We start from the raw sequence: 20696 nt of genomic DNA on the forward strand, positions 1-20696 counted from the left end.
AGGACTAAAGTCCAAGGGGGTAAGCGAACATCCAGAAAGCGTACCTCCTATGGGGAGACTCTTAGGCTAACAAGCCATCACCTGCTGTTATCATTCCATTGACTCCCATTCATTTTGGCGCCACTTTGACAGCGAATAACTTTACATCTGAAGCGTTTAAAGACTCTATTTGTCCATTGTTTATTTCTAAAGAAACACAACACTGTATAAAAGACTCCATTACCTTGTACCTCACGTTATGGCCCTGTAGCAGATGTTTTTGTAAAAATAGGCTAACGATTGTGTCATAGCCAGGCAACTGTGTGTCGCACAGTAGAGAAATTACCGTATAGTCAGGAGAAGCTCGCAGGCAGTTTCGACTTACATTAGCGGTTTAAGTTTAATTACTAATGTTAACTAGCATTTTAGTTAGCAATAATTAGCCTGTGCCTATGTTATCTCCTAACATATACCTACGCTCTCCGTCTCTGCAAGATTGGGAATGATTGAGATTTCTCTTGGCACAGCTACCAGAAGACTTACAACTTTCAGACAGGTTGCCCACGTCACATCTACGTCGTCAAGCTCAGTTGGAGGCTGCGCAGTGACGCTCAGCGCTCACCGGAACAGTGCTTCTAATATCCTTCAGTGGTCTCAGTGGAAGTCTACGGCGTTGCTGTGTCCATTCTTTTACTATCTCTAATGTAAAGTCATGGGTCAAATTCCTCTTGCAAAACCCCACCACTATATTATGACTCGTCACCAAAAATGCTGTAAAACTCAAGCTGGATAATTCTCTCTTTATTAATTTACTGTTTTATATTCTGTAATTTGTATGCTCCTATTCTACCAAGCACCTCCATAGCAAGCTACTGCATTAAATTGCCCTTGCTGAGATAAATAGTTGCATTGAATAGAATTGAAATGAAACAAGGAATCCCTTTATTTAGTTTAACTGATTATTTACTCTCAGACAGTCCAATTTAAATATTAGTCTTGAAAGACATTAGAGCCAGTTTTGAAACACCCACTGTGTGTAGTTTGAGTTTTATTGTAGAATCCAAGATCTTTTTCCCATCAAAACCCCCAAATTCCCAGAAACAACATGACCACAGTGTCCTCAGTCAGTACGTTTACATGATGCACACCAATGTTCCTCTATTATTCCGAATATGACAATATTCCGAATTTGATCCAGGTCATGTAAATAGCATATTCCGGTTGGATATTCCGAATAAGGCCTTTTTTCCGAATATAGCATTTTCCGATTAAGAAATGTTGGATATTTCGGTATTATTCGGGTTTTAAAGGCATTCTTTTTTTTTTTTATGCCGATTTTTATATATAAAGGTTAGAGGCATTCTTTGGACATGTATACAGCACATTCGGAATATGCGTCTCAATCAGGCTTCCTGGTCAGCTCTGTGTGTTGCTATGGTTTCACAAACCAACCAGCCAACAGTTTGCAAGGCTGGAGACCCGATAAGAAGGAGAACAGGTTTTTGGATATGCGCAAACATGGCTACGCTGACCTTTTCAAGAAGCTGGTTTAAGGAATGTAAGAGGGACGCTGTTTTGCACGGCTACATGTAAACGGGAATGTTAGTGGAATACTCACTTCCATTAGCCATGTAAACAGCTTAGTCGGAATGTCGTCTTTTTAGCACAGCCGTATTCGCCATCAACGTCCAACAACATCTGCAGCTGCAACACGGCACAAGCAGCAGACCGCCATGGAGAGGTACTCTGCATCAGCGCCTTACTAAACGCTACAAAGAAATAACGAAGGCAGACATGCTGAGCACTGTCCAGAAGCCAGGTTACCAACCTAGCACTAAACCTGCAGAAAATAGTTCCTTCTCAGGTTTCTTATATTTAGCTAACACTTTGCACTATTTTATGACACTTTATTAAGCATTTCTTACTTATTCTTTAATTTTGCATCTTAATGTTAAGAGATAATTGTTAAGTGTTCATTGTGATTTTAGACCCGTTTACATTTTAATTATTTGAGTGTTTTCCATGGTTGTGTTGACATTTCTGCTTTTATAACTGAGGGGATTATAATCAGAGCAGGGTTAAGTTCAAAATAAAAATGTTTAAATTTAATATATTTTTCTCCTGGTCCTTATTTTAAATAGGTCATAAAAAATATCAATAATTATCGATATCGACCGATATGAAAAACTTATATCGTGATACAGTTTTCAACCATATCGCCCAGCCCTAGTAGCATTATCAGTATGCTCCAAAGCTTCAAAAAAAATGCGAGGGCGGAAATAGAAGAGTGCTGCAGGTTCATCTAAATTCTTAAATACATGACAGCATCCAAATGGTGGAACTGGGAGAACAGGAGGACAAGTATACATACAACATGGTAGCACCATGGTTGCAAATTCACACTGAAGGTTTCTGCTTCAGCTCCACCTTTGTGTGGCTGTGACATGCAGTCTTCCCCCTGCTCAATCTGCCAGGATTGATAACTCATCAATAATACTCGCTGTGTGTTTCAAACGATAAACAGCCTTCTCTAAAGCCTAACAATCACATGCATTCGCTTTGGTTGAATGAATAATGAATACATTGACATTTTCGCTGCAAAATCAATGGCTTAAGAGCAATCGCATTAGTCCCTCATGGACACACCTTGTTGTTCGATAATGTCAGTCATTTCCTCAGACATATTGATGCGTTCCCCGGACCATTCGCTTAACAAGGCCTGTTGAATTACACATGATCATTTATTGGAGGACAATACAAGTCATTTAAAATGTTTGGATTTAGGTGTAAATTCAAAGTTGTGGTATTCACAGCTGTATGATATTGAACGAACGTGCCATTACTTGACAGGTGCTTGCAGTGCACACACATACAAACACTCACACTCACACACACACACACAGCAGGCAGGTGTTCTCGTTAGCCTCGGGACAGGTCTGTTGATACTGACCTACTATCTCACTGCATGAGCGGTGTATGGCTCATAGCGATGTATAATGCCCTCCCTCCCACGCATACACACACAGCTCCTCCTTCACACACACACCCACACCCACACCCACACCCACACACACACACACACACACACACACACACACACACACACACACACACACACACACACACACACACACACACACACTTCCTCAACCTTCTACATAAAAAGACAAACAATCGGGTGCCCGGATAGCTCAGTTGGCAGAGCGGGCGCCCATATATAGAGGTTTACTCCTCGATGCAGCAGGCTCCGGTTCCACTCCGACCTGCGACCCTTTGCTGCATGTCATTCCCCCTCTCTCTCTCTCTCCCTTCCTTTCATTTCTTCAGCTGTCCTGTCAATAAAGGCCTAAAAATGGCCAAAAAATAATCTAAAAAAAAAAAAAAAAAGGCTAACAATCATACCATATTCCTTCGTGTACCTGTAAATCTAGGAGGCTGCTGGTATCAGCCAGCGTTAGATTGAGGATGGAGGGATGGCGGGATAGGGAAGGATTGCCAAAGCGCTAAGCCCCAGGACAGAGAGAGAGGGACCAAACAGCCCCCATGCCAACTCCCCAGGGACCCTATTATACACCTCTGAAGTGGGGCGGGAGGGAGGGCAGGGACACACACACATGCATATATACATGCACATATTGCACACACCCACTTATACACAAACACTCATTCACTGACACACACACACACACACAAATCCAGCAGAGCCCAAATGGGCCCAGCACTTTGACATTGATTTGTTTTTCTTATCCCTTCCTCATCCCCCCATTTTTCCATCTCTCACGCCGCATCCCTTGTTAGACTCCCCATTGACACATCACAGAGCTATTCTCCAGGCCTCAGCTGAGGAGGAGGGGAAGGGAGGGGGAGAATGGTGGGGGCATTTTTTGGAGCGATGGAAGGGAGAGAGGGGAGGAAAAGAGGAGGAGGAACAATAACTTGACAGCTAACGATGGTATGCCTGGCTCTTATCCCCAGTGTGCTGGCCTGCACACAGATCAGCAGCTGCCAGAATCAATATGAATCATAACCAATATTTACCCAGCATGCTGACCCATGACTCTCCCTAAACACACTGAGAAATAAGACCGTGAAGAGATGCAGCTGCTGCTGAAGCAAACCCTGCATCCAGGCATTGTTGTGGCTGTCATTGTTCGATAATGACGGCCCCCACCACCCCCAAACAAAATCTACTGTTTTTCTCTCTCGCTGTGAATGATTAAAAGACTTTTCTTTAAAAAATAAATAAATAAAAAACAAGTCTTTTAAGCAGCGACCTCCTACGGTGTAAAATGTGTTTTCTCTGTCAGAAGAGATAACTGCTTTTTGTTTTTTTCCTCTGGTAGACTTTGAGGAGCCAGAGGATCCCTCCACTCGCTCCTTTTTCTCTGAAATCATCTCATCCATCTCGGACGTGAAGTTCAGCCACAACGGGCGCTACCTGATGACACGGGACTACCTCACTGTCAAGGTGTGGGACCTTCAAATGGAGAACAAACCACTAGAGACATACCAGGTGAGCTTTCGTCTTGCTTTGATGCGCCTGTTGGACAGTTTGAAGGCGCCAAAGAAACTCCTAAATAACGGTTAAGCCAAAATCAAATCAAAACTTATTGATTTCAGACTAATCACTCAACATAATCCTGTTTCACTGTCGCCCTGCCAATCTGTAACCGTGTCATCTCACCACAATTACCCCAGGAGAGCTTATTGAGCCGACTGTCCGTAAAAAGACAGATAGTGGCGGTGCTGATGCAACCTGAAGGGCAAAACCTCCCACTGTGTGGTCACCGGGGTCAGATCCACACTGTCTGATCAGGGGAAGCCATCTTAGGGCAGGTCATGATTGATAAGGCTATAGGCTGGGCTCAAGGGATTCTCTGTCCAATTCCAGCTCTGCTTCCACCTGCTACCTAGCATCTTAGCGGTTCACCAGGTTTGAAGGGATTATTGAAACTAGAGCATATGGCAGTGCATCTTAAGGTGGCTCACTGATAGACAGTGTGACGAACTTTAGATGCTGGAAAAGTGGGATCGTAAACTAGGGCTGGGCGATATGGAGTAAATCAGATATCACGATATTCTTGACCAAATACCTCGATATCGATATTGTGGCGATATTCTAGGGTTGAAAATTGGTGCTTTAACAAATTATCTCCACACTTAGATTTTAGATACATAATCATCAGTAATGTGGACATAATGCCTAAGTTGGGAAAAGGCAAATAATAGAACAGCTAGAACAGGCTGGTAAGTTCAGAAAAGTACATCACTTTACTGTGATGCAACTTTTAAAACCAGGAAAAGACAACACTTATCATGTCATATATATTATGATATTACGATATCCAAAATCTAAGACGATATCTAGTCTCATATCACGATATCGATATAATATCGGTATATTGCCCAGCCCTATCGTAAACCACCAACTACTTCAGACATTCATTTTTTTTCTTTTGTTTTTCAGGTTCATGACTATTTACGTGGCAAACTTTGCTCTCTGTATGAGAATGACTGCATCTTTGACAAGTTTGAGTGTGTCTGGAATGGATCAGACAGGTAAGATGTATTTCTTATCCATCCATCCACCCATCCATCCATCTATCCATCCTTCTCAATAACCCTCCACTCTCCTCTGCTCCTCCTCAGCGTAATAATGACCGGCTCCTACAACAACTTTTTCCGAATGTTTGACCGGAACACTAAACGTGACGTCACACTGGAGGCGTCCAGGGAGAACAGCAAACCCAGAGCCATTCTTAAGCCTCGCAAGGTACATGAATACAGGTTACCTGATATCTGGAAGTCCTATGTTTAAGGCAGTTGGATTTGGGTTATATTTCCAGAGCCTTCACTTGATTTCAAATTCGTAATTTTATAGATAATCCTGATGACTGGGAATCTTCATATATAAGCTAGCATATAATTATATTATCCGGAAATTGCATATCAAATGAACCTGCATTAGCAACTAGCTTGTGAACACAAAGGAGCATTCAGCAGCTAAAGAGACACATATTTCCCTCAGGGGACATAGATAAAAATAAGAGTTAAAAGAAGAGAATTGTCGGGTGGCCAGTAACACGACTCCAAATGAATGTTAATGTTGTTCTGTGTTTCCTGGATGAGTAAATCGGCTGTTTGCAACATATGTGCCACTATCTACTTCATGAGGTGATATTGTTGTGTTTCACAGCTTGTTCTAGTGCCCCCAAGTGGGCAACAAAATAAATGAATACTCCTGTAACATCACTGAAATGTGTCAATGTGTGCTTTAAGAAATGTCCACACTCACATCTAAACGCCTTCCTGTCCCTACTGTTGTCCTCCAGGTGTGTGTAGGTGGGAAGCGACGTAAGGATGAGATCAGTGTAGACAGCCTTGACTTCAGCAAGAAGATCCTACACACTACGTGGCACCCGCATGAGAACATCATCGCTGTAGCGGCCACCAACAACCTCTACATCTTCCAAGACAAAGTCAACTAAAGCTGCTGACCCCTGAGGGGTCTGCAGGGAGAGCTCGGGTTGGAGAAAGAGAGAAGACGGAGCCCTTATCTACGTTCTTCTCCTCCTCTCCCTAGGTCTTGTTGCTGCCAGTCTCGAATTTTGCCGCTCTGCTGAGGAAGCGCAGAGATGAGTATCCAGTGACTGAATAACGGACAGTATGAATTCTGGAAATTGATACAATCTGGATACAGCATGGGGGGGGGAGGGGGTGGGAGGCTCCTCGAAATCAAGAATGGACTTTCATTCTTCAATTTGACTTCTAATTTAATTTATTTAGCCACGCGGACACCTGGAGAAGTTGAATCCTGTGCGACAAGAGGATTGCTGCAGGAATACTGTGATGTAGCAGCCCTCGGGACCCTGGAGAAAGGGGCTGGACGTGGGTTGGCTGAACATAAAATAGAGCACACAGACAAGAAACCACAGCTTACATGACGGTGACTCATTGTCATGTAGCAACAGTGCCCCCTCTCTTTCAATCCGCTCATGCTACAGCGCATGCGATCGACCCTGCGGCCCTGGAACTGAGGCGACGTTTACCGACCAGTGCAACCAGCCGCGGTATTCCTACAAAAGAGGAAGAGACTGTTAATGTCTGACCCCAGGAAGTGAGAGTTTTCTCCGCCTGTGACTCCACGTGGTCAGTCTTTCTTGTACCAATTCTGTGTCTCCCTGGTGAGACCGCTGTAGTCTGTAATGTGAATGAAGCCCCAGCGGGCTGTGTCAATGGTTTTATTTAATGCTGTCGTTTTATTGAGTCCTTCGCTCGGTCAATGAGTCTGTTTAGAAGCTGTGGTGCCTTCTTTTGGTATGTGGGGGTTTTGATGTAGTGGGAGTGGGAGTGGCAGTGGGTGGGGGGGGTGGGGTGGGGACTGAGTACAAAGGCAGGAGTGTGAATGTTTCAATGAAATGTTAACTTAGGAATGTTTCTTTTTTTCGTTTTGTTTTTCCTCTTTCTCTAAAAAGAAAAACAAAAAACAAAAAAGCACCACCGAGGCTCTCAAGAGGAAAATAAGTGCTTGAAGCGATGTCGTCATGATTACATTACAGCACCCCGGCTACATGCTTGGGAGTTTAGGGGAGGACGCTGTGATGTGTACAAAGTAATTGTTGCTCTTATCATACTGCAGTCAGTCTGATGTCATCAGTTTGCAAGAGACACGACAAAGCCACATTCAATTTATTTAATTTTTTTCGTGCTAAATTACCGGTTGGAAGAAAAACTCCACCACGTTTAACCTTGTTTGGATTGTACCAAAAATGATCTGTAGATGGTAGAACCGTGAACTTTTCAGGTTGAATTATTGAACTTGAGATTTATCGGCGTAACATAATGCTAGCGTAGCTCTTCTTCTTTTTTTGCAAACGGACAGCCTGCATTATAGATATTTGAACATCTACAGATCATTTTGAGGCACTATGCAAGTAAACTATTTTTGCAAGTTTGACTTAAGATTGCTGCAGGGTCTGTCCACGCTCCTCCTCTTGTTGAAGATGGGTAATGTGGAACAGTAGCAGGTTATTGTGTTTCAGCACTCCTCTCCGATCAGTTTAGAACTCCTCATTTTTTGTTTTTAAGAGCCAGCTACCATTAAGAAAAGCAGTCAAAGGTCTACATGAACTCTGTGACATCAGGGAATTATTACGTGTGATTCCTTTAAACATTAATGTATTCTAAACAACCTCCTTTGTGACACTTCTAATTGAAAAAAAAAAAAACTTTTATAGCTCAGAATGTATTGAAATGCAATTAATTACCATGCAGTCTTTATGCTTACTGGATTTTCTTTGAATAAAAAAAAGAATAAAGATGTGCAAGTTGAAAGCCTGTTGAAGGACCTCCTGTTAATTCTGCTGACTTGAAATTGAATGTATGTAAATCCTCTGACTTATTGATGCTTGTGGTGTAAGGGCGCCCTCTTGTGGATAAAGAGCAAGACATGACAGTCTGGCTGTTGCAAAAAAGGGAGGAAACATCATTTTCATCCACTGGACAAAGCTAGATGTTTATTTCAAATTACTAGCCATTGTCACAATTTTCTTAAAAACTTTTAATTATTAATGTTTATTCAAATTATACTAATTTACCATTGTACGAGCAGAAATCCAGCTTCCAAATGAAGATCGCTGATCTATGCGGCTCACACAACAAACAAAAATGACAGAATCCATCTGGATTGCTGTTGAATGCTTCAGAGGATATATTTTATGTATTGCGAGTAACAAATTCTGAAATGCCTTTGCTATAACAAGCAGAAAAACATTCAGCAGTTAAGCATTAGTATCTTCTAACTCACGCTAAGAAAACCACACTGTAATTTATTAATTATTCACAAACACAAATTAGAAATCCATACATTCATGTGTTTTACTGTGCACATTATGCAGAGTTTTTCTAATTGGCCCAATGAGGCTGTTGGTCGACGCACATTCTGTCAGCTGGCAACAGCAGCTGTCAATCAAACAGCATCTATATAACCAGTGGCAGAAGTGACATCGCCGTGTCTCAGGATAAACCCGGGGACAGACAGGAGCTCCACTGTGATTATTGATCGTCTGTGGGTACCTTCTCTGATGTTTTGATAGAGAGTGGTAGTATTGCTATTGAGTGGTAGTATCGATCTATTAAAAACTCCTTTCAGCTCTTCAATTATTGATAATCGTCTACCCAGAACCATTTTCCTTCTTCTCCTGGCTGCTTTTGACTTTCACTATCTTTTCTTCTCATATCAGCTCACCATCCTTTTTTTTTTTTTTTTTTTTTTTTTGGAAAAGATGGATAAATTGAGCGGGAACAATGAGACGGTGGTGAACAGCTCCATAGACAAGTGGTCGTTCAATGAACACGGCTCGTACCAACACCTGGACCCCGGGCAGCTGAGGGTCTTGGTGCCAGCTATTCTGGGAGTCATCTGTGTCTTGGGGGTGGCTTGTAATCTCACTGCGATGGTTATCTTGTTCTCCAACGCTCATAGGGGCAAACTGTCCCTCATCAACTCCCTCGTCTTCAACCTGATGTTTGCCGACGTGCTCGTGCTGCTGTTCACGGTGCCTTTCAGGGCTGCGTCCTACTCCAAATCTAGCTGGAATCTGGGCTGGCTGGTCTGCAAGACGGCCGACTGGTTCCTCCAGTCCTGCATGGTAGCGAAGAGCTTCACGGTGGCTGTCATGGCCAAAGCGTGCTACCGCTACGTGTCCAACCCCACCAAGCAGGTGAGCATCCACCTGGGCTCCATGCTGGTGGTGTTCCTCTTCATCTGGCTTTCCGCCTGCTCGGTCACCATCCCTCACTGGCTGTTTGCCACACTGAAGAGAGAAATCCGCGGGCTGGTGTGTGTGCTGATGGTTCCTCCTGAAGCCCGGGACTTCATGGCTGTGTACGTCAAAGCGTACCCCCTGGGGGTCTACTGTGCACCTCTCTGCTTCGCCCTGATGTATTTCTGTAGGGCGTATAGCCAATGCCAGCGCCGCTCCAGTAAAACTCAGAACCTGCGCACCCAGATCAGAGCCAGGAAGCTCACCTTGATGCTGTTTAGCCTGACTGTGGCCATGACTATTCTCTGGCTTCCACAGTGGGTGGTGTGGGTTTGGGAGCGTCACGTCGCGGAGAAGGAAATCGAAGGAGCTCAGCCCCTCATTTCCTCTCTTCCCCCTCTTCTAACCCTCTCTGCCCAGCTGCTCACCTTCTCTCTGTCCCTGGTGAACCCTCTCATCGTCCTCTTCCTCTCCGAGGAGTTCAGAGAGGGCTACAGGGGGCTGTGGAGGCGCCTCACCCTGCGCAAGCAACCTCCTCCAAAGCCAAAGCCGGGACCTCACAACCCTACAACTCTCCAGTCGCCTTGCCCCAGACCAGAGACTTCGGGCCAGCTGGGGGGGGAGAGGAGCCTTCGACCAAGCTTCAGCCAGGGTCCCAGCAGTGAGGCTCAGCCCCAGCCGGGGCAAGGAGAAAAGAGAGAAGAAGACAGGCTGAGCCTCAAAGATGGGATCGTCTTGCTTGATGTGGAGCAGTTCTGGCACGGGAGGGAGAGTGGATCGAACGCAGACGAAAATGATCCAGTGCCGTGGGAGCACCAGAGCAAAGACGGGGAAAAATAACAACCACGTTCCAGCTGATCTTCAATACAGTCCTCAGACAGCAGCAGCTTCATCAACACACCTCCGTTAAAGGACTGCACAGAGCTGCATCGTTAATCATTTGTGTTAACTGTCAACTGTGGTTAGGATATTATTCAAAGGTAAGACATGCCATCAGCATGCAATACAAGACTGGACTATAAATAGAGCAGTATCAGCTGTAAATGAGATAAATATTACATAATATTGTCAATTTGTTGTGTTTTTGTTATTTAATGTGGAAGAACACATCACATTATAATAAGTGAAAAAATTAAAAGCTTTTGGCAATGTTGACAATGTAAATTCAATAGTACACAGTATATCTATATATATATTTTCAGCGTGTGGTGAAAGAACATCGTAAGTTATTATTATAAGTATTAGTGCTGCAAGAAACCCTCTGGGAAAAATCTTAATTTGGCATCTTAGTTGGAGGTAAATATTAAGACCACACTCGTGTGCAGTCATTGTTCGTCTATACCCTTTGGATATTAGTGATCTTGATGTAGGCAGCTACTTATGTGACATATGTCTGTTTCCTGTCCACTTTTTGTGAAAGATTATTGTGCATCAGATTGACCAGTATTTACAATAAAGGCAATGTTGCCAGTGTGTGATAAAATTGTCTTGTGGTGTCAAAGATTATATCTCTCACACAAACACACACGTGCACGCGCACATGCACACACACACACACACACAAGTCTTAATGAGATGGAGCAGACATCAGAGGATAGACTCCTGCTGACATCAGGTCATTAAATATATTTTCATAAGGGCATCCATTAGAATTGCCAAGGGTTCTAATTAGAGGTAAAAAGCTTTCGTCTGAACTCTTAACGTGTCAGCGTGGACTCACCTCTGTGGGAGTCTCATAACAAATCCTCTATTCATTGATATGAATACGCATGATAAGTCCAAACCTCACAATTAAATGGGATAATCCACATCCGAGGAAACTGTGCGTGAACTGATGTATGATCGATTTGTCTGTCTGATGCATCAGCAACCCAGCTGTGCTGAACATTGAAGCCACATGTAAATAATGCTTACTATTAACTTTAATCAAAGACCTACACTCCAAATTGTACATGGGGTCAAATGTATATGGTTTGAATAATATGTAAAAGTAAAAAAAGAGAGAAGAAAATTTATGGATGTAAGAGTTATTCCCAAGCTACCTTACAGCTCTTTTTGCTGCCGACCCTCCCTTATGACATTTTCCTCACATTAATCATTTATGTTGACCTTTTATTGCCAGAGGCAAGCATCTCAATCAGAGCAACACTTAACTATATAACGCACCAGCAGTCCCTGGGGTGGTGACTCAGCCATTAACACTGAAGGCTCATTGTTGGAATGGAATTTTAACCTTCACTGTATAAATAGAGAAACCATTAAAAGGTCAGTCCCTCCGGGATTTCGCGATGTCGCGATCACAACAATTCACGCAGATTCAACCAATCACCGCAACTTTTCCGCCAATTTGACCAATAACCCGGAGTTTCGCGGCACTTCAACCAATCCCAGCAGTCCCACGTGCAAGACTTTGCGTCAGTACGCGACTCTGAGAGCCACTGACCAAGCGGGAGGGAGAACGGGTTGACTTAACACACGCACGTCGCCAAATTCATTTCCTTGAAGACGAGACGTGTGTGACTCGAACATCTCACATTTACCAACGAAATGTACAGCGAAAGGCCGTGCAAAACATTTAAGACCGTCCTGCCAACCTGTATACATTTTAACATCAATGTACGCTGTAACGTTTTTTCACTATGAAGTCGCTGAAAGCTGCTGAAGTTTCAATCCTGTCGGCTCTCTGCAGCGGGCGGGGCTGCTGCTCAGTTCCCCCCCGCGACTGACGCGCACACACACACACACACACAAACACACACGGTGGATGCAGGAAAAACCGGAGATGAGACGTTAACGATGACCTAAATTGAGGACAGCTACGCTTGTTATTGTAAGTGCAATGATAAGTTAAAGGCCAGTAAGTACTTTATCAAACCGTATGAATGTGTGTGTGTGTGTGTGTGTGTGTGTGTGGCCAGAATAGGAAATTAACTAACAATGTAAAGATCATCAAGCCACTGACACATATGTTCAAATTTGATTCATTCAATAAATACAGTTTTTTGTCTTAAATCCACCAGCCATTTTTATATTATACCAACATTTGCAGCATCCTGAGCCTTTTTGGGAAGGTTATTAGGAAAACTCAGCCCAGAATAATTTTATTCTCCCCAAAACAAGTTTCTTTTTTATTTTTAAAGAACTCTCTCGCAACTTCATTGCAACAAAAATACAAAAGACATCGCAACTTTTATTGCAATTTTTTACAAAAGCTCCCGCAAAAATCTGGCATTTTGGGCCGCAACAATCTCAAAAAAAGGCTGCAAAATCCTGGAGGGACTGAAAGGTTATTGTCCAGCAATAACACAACAATAGTAGATGTGAACATTGATGATGCTATCTTTAAATACACTATGCAACGAATATTTCCAGCCGGCAGTGTTTGACACCTCTGGCATTTAAATGAGCCGGTGAATCTGCAGTTGTGGTTTGATCCCATTTCAGTAGAAAGGCCTAAAGCTCCTAATTACTGGTAAGCAACTGGTGCAATCCAGGCCATTCCATATGTAAGACAGATGAAATGCCTTTAAAGCTCCTACATGCCTGTAGAGTCTTTTAATCCAACCTACATTAGGCCAATGTGGTGGGACAAAGGGAGAACAGCTTTGACGCACGGGTGTATTCAGAACCATTAATGATGGCTGCATTCCACTAAGGAGAGGCCCTGGTATTGTACATGCTGACTCACTGAAACAGCTTACTGGGACACTTGATGGAATTGAGCCATCGTTGAGGTTATCAATGTCAGCTATGCTTTTCCTACTACGAGAAGTCAAAAATGTCTTCTGTGAAAATGTCCATACTTTAAAAACCATTCAGTGCGATGACCCGTTCATTTCATGACAATGCATGCTCACTGTAGCACAGGTTTATTTCAATATGTCCATTTCTTTTCCGGTAGGTTTCATTCTGGTTTTCTGATAAACACTAATAAAACAATATCGTGACAAGCGCACTAACACGGTGAAAAGCTACAGTACATGCTTTCCCCTTTTCCACACACCTGTGTACCTGTGGCTGATTACCTTTATGCTTTCCGGTGACAATGCTTCCCCTTGTGATCAAACACAAAACTGGATACGCATAAATGTCACCAACGTGATTTATTTACAAAACATATCTACAAAAAGTCTCCAACAATGCCTATGGTACAGCTGCTCAGGGGTTTTCACTTGTTTTGCTTAAAGTGCTCATACTGTGCTCATTTTCAGGTTCATAATTGTATTTAGAGGTTATATCAGAATAGGTTAACATGGTTTAATTTTCAGAAAACACCATATTTTTGTCATACCGCACATTGCTGCAGCTCCTCTTTCCCCCCTGTGTGTTGAGCTCTCTGTTTTAGCTACAGAGTGAGGCATCTTACTTCTATTCCATCTTTGTTGGGAGTCGCACATGCGCAGTAGCTAGGTAAGGAATACTAGCCAGTCAGAAGCAGAGTATGAGGACGTGCTACGCTAGCAGCTAGGCGAGCATTATAAAGTGTGTTACAAAGTGACGCACGTTTGTCATGGAAGTAAAGGCTGGACTACAATAGAGCTGTTTGGAGCAGCTTGTGAACCGTGTTTTCTCTTTGGGGTGGACTTTGGGCTTTTTCACTTTGTACACCTATAACATGCACAAAAGATATATAACACAATAAAGAAAAGGGAAAAAGCCAAAAAGCGTAATATAAGCACTTTGATTAATGTGACCAAGCACTTGACTGATTTCTCCCTTGCTCACCTTTTTTTTTTTTTTACAGAAGACATCTTAAGATGTCACAGTAGGAAGAGCACAGGTGTAAAAAAAAAAAAACTAATGATGGCTGAATTCCATTTAGCTGCTTTGATTTCAGGGTCCTGGTATTGTGCATGCTGGCTCACTGTGGGTGCATCCCAGGTTCCTCCACTTGCTTCCCTTCCTCGCGTCATAGTCCGTCCCACCGAGGAAGCATGGGTGGGACGCAAAGTAATCACGGAGGAGAGAGGAAACGAGGAAATGTGTTTTTAGAGGGATGAGACATCCTTTCCTCTGAAGCGTCACGTTAATTTGTCGGCTATATGGGCGGAGTTAGCAACAGCTTTCAGCCGCACGGCTTCTGGGAAGGCTGCTCTCGTGTATCCCTCCTCGAGGCTCGCTCCACGGGGCAGGAATAAGAGCTTTGAGACGGCCTTCACGAAGGAGGGCCAGAACAACTTCCGGTTCAGCCGAGGAGCGAGGAGCTCTCACACAAGGGAACTGAGATTGAGCATGTCAGTCTCACTGGAACACTTGGAAAGAACAGAGCTATCGTTAGTGTTATTAGTAACACCAGCTTTTTTTTATACAATTACAAGTCAAAAAAGGCTTGTTTGAGATGAGCAGCGCCTCGCCTCTAAAGCTGACGGGAGCAGGCAGCAGCTGCAGCGGGCGGTGACAAAAATCCGCGGCAGTTTACAGCCGTTCAAGCAGCCTTCAGTCTGTACAGGAAGTCACAGAAACACTCAGGTCCAATTCCTATTCATTAAAATGTTTTCAAACCCATATATCAGCTTGTACACAGTCTTCAATTTTTTTTAATTATGACAGAGTAGCCTGTTTAAATTCTCCACAGGGTCGATCTGTTGCTGATGTTAATGGGGTACCCCGTCATAGTTGAAAAATGACAGTTTGGTGGGTAAATAGGACATACATAGAACCTCAAAATCCCATTGACACCTCTTTCCTCTGCAAATCTCACAATTTGAAACTGCCGCGGAAAACGGGCGAATCTCAACAAAGCTAAAAGTTGACGTCAACTTCTCAACTCCTCCTCATTTGGGTCTTGTCTCCAGTCTTTGTCACGCCCCAACATTTACATAGGCTACACCACTGACCTGAGGTCAGCTAGTCTTCTGAATCTAGGTCACGCAGATCTCTGAAATTGTATACATTGTTCATCTGCTATTTTACCACTAAATTCACTTCTGAGACTTTTTTATGCGAAAAATCAACAATGTAAAGCTCAAATATGGGAAAATGTATGGCTAATTGCAAATTTGGTAGGACAGTATCAGACTTCACGAGCGCCACAATCTGCCGGGACAGGTTTGCTGCCTTCTCTGTCGGCCTCTCCCCCTTCACAGACCCACTGAGCTGGAGCTCTGTCAGGATCTCCCACACGAGCTGCGCTGTGTAGGACTTTAGAAAGAACAAAGTTTGGAAGTTTTTCCAAGGTTATTGAAAATGAACCACGGTCGTAAATGCAGGGTTCCAGACTGTACAACGGAATAGCTTACTGGCCCAGAGAAAAGTGTTTAGAACGAGTATATCGGACAATGGAGCGGGAGTTATGGATCTAACGCAGCGCTGCAGAGGCACTGGCAGAGGACACTGCATTACATCTCCGCTCCCCGCGCTTACTAGCTATTAGGTGAGTTGTGATTCTTTGGTGGAGGTTTTTGGATGTCCCAATGATAACGTTACAACTACACTAGTTATAATGAAAGTGTCGAAACATTTTGTCTTGGCTACAGCCGGCTCACGCCCAGGCATGTCTGGGCATGTAACAGACACTGTGGGCTAGATTTATCAAGCCGTTTGCGCCTGTTTCCAGGCGCCAATTGGTCGCAAAGACGGACGTAACCGATGCGGGCTATTTATAAACAGGGCGCACTTGGGTAAAACCGCAGATTATCTGCCACATGAGCGAGAATAGACAAGTTGCGCTTTCAATATGCGTTCGTTGGAGGGTCGTGGGGAAAGTGGGAGTTCCACCCAAAAAGGTGGGAGGATAAGCGCAAAGTGCGCCTAATTATATATTCCGTGGTATTTACAAAGACTGTCAGTAAGAGTGCGTCTCTATTCTGCGGGGGAAATTCTCCGCCTCTTAAAAGCAGGTCTAAACCAGCTGCAGTCGAGTTTCCTCGTAGACCTTTATGCCTATTATGGGTGTCAGGGTTGATAAATACTACGCAAAATGTGGAAGCATAGCGTGCGCTATTACCGAACTCGCATAAACAGACGCAGCGCAAACTGCGCTAGTGTTAGTAAATTAGGCCCTGTGTGTGTGTGTGTGATATGGGACTCCAATGTATGCGTATGTGGGTCGCTCAACCAATCAGCACGCAGCTCATCTAAATATTCATGAGCATTCCTGTATTTGGAAGAAAAGCTCTAGTTCAAAATAGGGCCATATTCACAGTGTGGCCCACAGAAAATCACTTGGGCCATTTTCAGCACAACCAATATTACATACCCTATTAGGAGACCGGAACAGTGTGAAATACCCTATATAGCCTAATCATTCTATCACCCCTTTAAAGTGGCCATATAATGCTCATTTTTAGGTTCATAATTGTATTTGGAGGTTGTACCAGAATAGGTTTACATGGTTTAATTATCAGAAAACACCATATTTTTGTTGTACTGCACACTGCTGCAGCTCCTCTTTTCACCCTGTGTGTTCAGGTCTCTGTTTGTGCTACAGAGTGAGACCTCTCAACTGTAACATCTTTGTTGTCGCTACTTGTCGCACATGTGCAGTAGCTAGGTAAGGCTCACAATTGCTAGCTAGCTGTTTCTCTAACTTCCGTCAGTACAAGGCAGGATTAGCCGGGAGACTTTTCTTAACGAGGGCACACTTCCAATTTTGCGTGGAATACCTGCAGAATAGGGACATGTTAGTAGTTCTATACAATTTCTTTTGTAGATTATGGTGAACTTGTGTGTGTTGTAGCAGTGTTTTGCCATTGAGAACGAGGGTGCTAACCGCTAGCATGGTTTAGCCCCCTCGTTTCAACATAGAAAGCCGTGCAGATTTTGAACAGCTCACCCGGAGACTGAAGGCAGGACACATTCAGAAACCGTATCTCACTCAAAACAGCATGGATGGTTTTGGACGTGTTGTGTTCTGTTAACAGAATAAGCCTTCAAATCAGACAAATATCTATCAAAATCTCTCCAATTCAAAAACAACAGAAAGTTTATATAAAACGTCACATTGTTGAGTCCGTCGCGAACCACTCAGCTGTTAGATCAGCTGAGAGCCAGGCGTTTCCCATCATGCCCTGGGTCTTGGTGGAGTCGGTGGAGAGCAACTGCGGCGCCTGGCTCTAAAAACTGCGGCCGCCTCGATCTCGCGAGGTTATCGTTGCCCACGCGTGCATGGCATCAGAGCAAGTCGGGATCAAGTCGGACACAAATCTAACCGGCACATTTTGAATACACCATGCCAGCTGTTTTCGCTTATTGTGCCTGATCGGACCTTGACTGCCTGACTGACATTTCCCTCGCGCTCCTGTTAGTTTAGTTACATCTGTTTGGACAGGACAACGTCCACATTTATCACACTGGCTGTCTGAATTTACTCATAATCACCCAAAATCAGAGCAGAGAGGAGGGTCTCATTGGGATAAAAGTGGAAGAAATGACGTAATCAACGTTACAAGTGGAAAAACAAGTCAGGCTTAATGAGGTCATAGCACAAGGCAGGGGAGCTTTCAGCAGGTAAGATCCCCTCCTGGCTGCGCCCCCCCGCTGCAAGGGGAGGCGGGGGTGTCACCCCTGCATTTTATCTCTCAGCCAATCATCATCTCTAATAAATGACACTCCACAGGAAGTGACATGCTAGCTAATACTAATTATGCTCAGCAGGAGAGACTGGCTGCAATTAAGCCACATGCTTAAACCTTTGCCTGCCAATGCCACATCTCCCTCTGAGTGACAGCTACCTTTGCCTCCCTTTGGTCCTGTGGAAGATCAGTCTGCAGAGTCAACCAGGACATTTGTGTGTGTGTGTGTGTGTGTGTGGCTGTTTTTGTGTTGAAGGAAGGTTGGTTCATGGGGTCTAGCCTTGGTCTTTTGATGAGAATAAATCAGAGAGCTTTCATCTCAGCGAAGGATGTGGAGATCTAAAGGGCAGGCACCTTTCAGCATTTCCAGCAGTGCTAAGAGGGGGTGTCAAAACCTATACATCCACTATTGATGTATAATCGATCAATTGAAAAGCAGAAGAATGTGCTTTGACATCAAAGGCCTTTCTCAAACAACACAACAAATGCACATGTTTAAGTGTATCAAGGAAGTGATGTGAATGTGATGTGAACCATTTTAATTTGGCATAAATCGGTATAACAAATACAAGGTGTTGCCTGTAGCGATGAACCCACAGACAAATAACATCCAAGGCTGCAGTTCCCCCTCAGCTGTCAGTGTTTTTAGCATCTTTCAGTTCTATGTTTGGGTCTCTGGTCTCTGAATGAGACAAATTAACTGAAGCTGCCCACAGCTGGGCTGCTCATCTTTATTTTTACAGAACGGACACAAAGCGACGCACGGGCCTGCTCCAGAGCTCCGTGTGTTTGAGCCTGAACCATATAAACCCTACAACAAGGCTAATGACATTCGGGGCTACAATAAAAACACTCGAAATGACCTGGTTAATCTTGGTGCACATTACTTGTTTTTAGACTGACCAACATTGCCCTCTAGCGGCGTGCAGTCGTATTTCAGCAGGCAGTCTGTTTTCAGCACAAACAGACAGGACAAAGCTAGCAACTAGCTAGCAGGTAAACAGTGGGTCCGTTTAGCACTTAAAAAGCCAGATATTTCCCTCAGAAGTTGGTGGACTCTGAAACAGAACTAAAAGTATGGTGAATAATGGACTTACATTCCTCAGGTGGCTAAAAACACGACTCCAACTGAATGCAATGTTGCTCTTTTTCTGCTTCATATGCATATGAGCTGTTTGCTAGTTTGCGACATGTCAACTTCAAAATGTGAGGTAGGCTATCAATGTTGGGCTTCCGGGGGGTTGCGCTGCCCCCAACTGGCCAACACGTGAATTAAATTAAGCCTATATTCCGCAATATTTTTTTCCTATGCAAGATTCAGCTGTTCAAGAATGATTATTGTCAAACTATGGCCTATCCTTATAGAGATGAAAACACGTTTTACAAATTCGGTAGTCCTAACTATTTACAACAAAGTACACAAAATGTTGAGTAGGCCTAGCTTAGTTACCAGGGAACAAATAAGGAAATCATGAGGAACTAACAGACAGTGAACCATTAGTTAATAATTAACTACTAATCAATTTTATAGAGTAGCTAATTATTAGTTAATGATTAGTTAATTGAGTAAATAATTAATAAGTAGCCTATTTCCCTAATAACTCCTAACAGAGGACTTATGATGATGAATTACTAGTGAAAAGCACAAAGGTCGTTTCTAGTTTTGTGCTGCGCGCAGCTGGTTCAGAGTTAATAACGAACAACTCATGAAGAAAGTGGTCGGTACGATCAATTCACAGATATTCATGAGCTCATCATTCCCTAATGATTTATTAATATAGAGGCCTATCTCCTATAGTCTGTTCTATATAGTCCTCCATTTGGAATTATTAGGGAAGTACTCATGAATGGTTCAACAATTATCAAGTCGCTCCAGATTCGTTTCTCAATTAACTTATTTTAACTAATCATTAGCTATTCTACTTGTGTGATTAGGCTTTACTAATCCCTAGCTACTCTATTAAATGTGATTAGGATTTACTCATTAACATTAATGTTCACACAAGCAGGCAGTTCTTCATTACACTTTACAGTTCTATGACAAACCCACAATTTACCTATTATTATTATTATTATTTATTTTTTTATGTTAGCAGAAGTATTCCAAATTAGATACAGTAAACAATAGGCTTGCCTTTTTTCTTTTTAACCGTGGGCTACTGTTAAACACTAGTTTAACATTCCTGCAGTTTTGGGAGGCGCACCAGCAGATAATTTGGCCGTATAAGGATTGGCACAAGTAGAACATACTGAATCTCTGACATGTTTTTCAAAATTGCCCTAAATGTAGAAGACGTTTCGTGCATTAATTGCTACTTGCAGCTATTTGGAAAGATGTGACAATGCCAATGTCTGTCACTCATTCAGTGAGCTATGCTCTTGCATCTAGAAAACAATTATGGTATGAACAAGATCACATGCATTGACAAAACACAAGCAG

General features: G+C 43.3%; 2 protein-coding genes across 3 annotated transcripts in view; both read left to right on the plus strand.

Annotated features, from left to right (window-relative positions):
* ppp2r2ba (protein phosphatase 2, regulatory subunit B, beta a) overlaps nt 1-6663 on the plus strand; it is a 48124-nt gene extending 41461 nt beyond the window's left edge. For both annotated transcript variants that reach the window (XM_028588941.1, XM_028588942.1), the window contains exons 7-10: nt 4323-4492; nt 5447-5538; nt 5629-5752; nt 6312-6663. In XM_028588941.1, coding sequence (XP_028444742.1) covers nt 4323-4492; nt 5447-5538; nt 5629-5752; nt 6312-6467 — 542 coding nt within the window. In that variant the 3' untranslated portion in view covers nt 6468-6663. The remainder of the gene's footprint in view (nt 1-4322; nt 4493-5446; nt 5539-5628; nt 5753-6311) is intronic.
* Nucleotides 6664-9263: 2600 nt separating this feature from the next.
* Nucleotides 9264-10607, plus strand: gpr151 (G protein-coupled receptor 151). Its single transcript, XM_028588816.1, has one exon. It carries the CDS (start codon nt 9264-9266, stop codon nt 10581-10583), a length of 1320 nt encoding a protein of 439 aa, XP_028444617.1. The 3' UTR covers nt 10584-10607.
* Nucleotides 10608-20696: the final 10089 nt, after the last annotated feature.

This window comes from Perca flavescens, chromosome 10 (genome assembly GCF_004354835.1).
Source record: "Perca flavescens isolate YP-PL-M2 chromosome 10, PFLA_1.0, whole genome shotgun sequence".
Taxonomy (NCBI): Eukaryota; Metazoa; Chordata; class Actinopteri; order Perciformes; family Percidae; genus Perca; species Perca flavescens.

Bases quoted from the DNA above. Each gene is read 5' to 3' on its own strand.
- gpr151 (XM_028588816.1), top strand. From the start codon at position 9,264: ATGGATAAATTGAGCGGGAACAATGAGACGGTGGTGAACAGCTCCATA.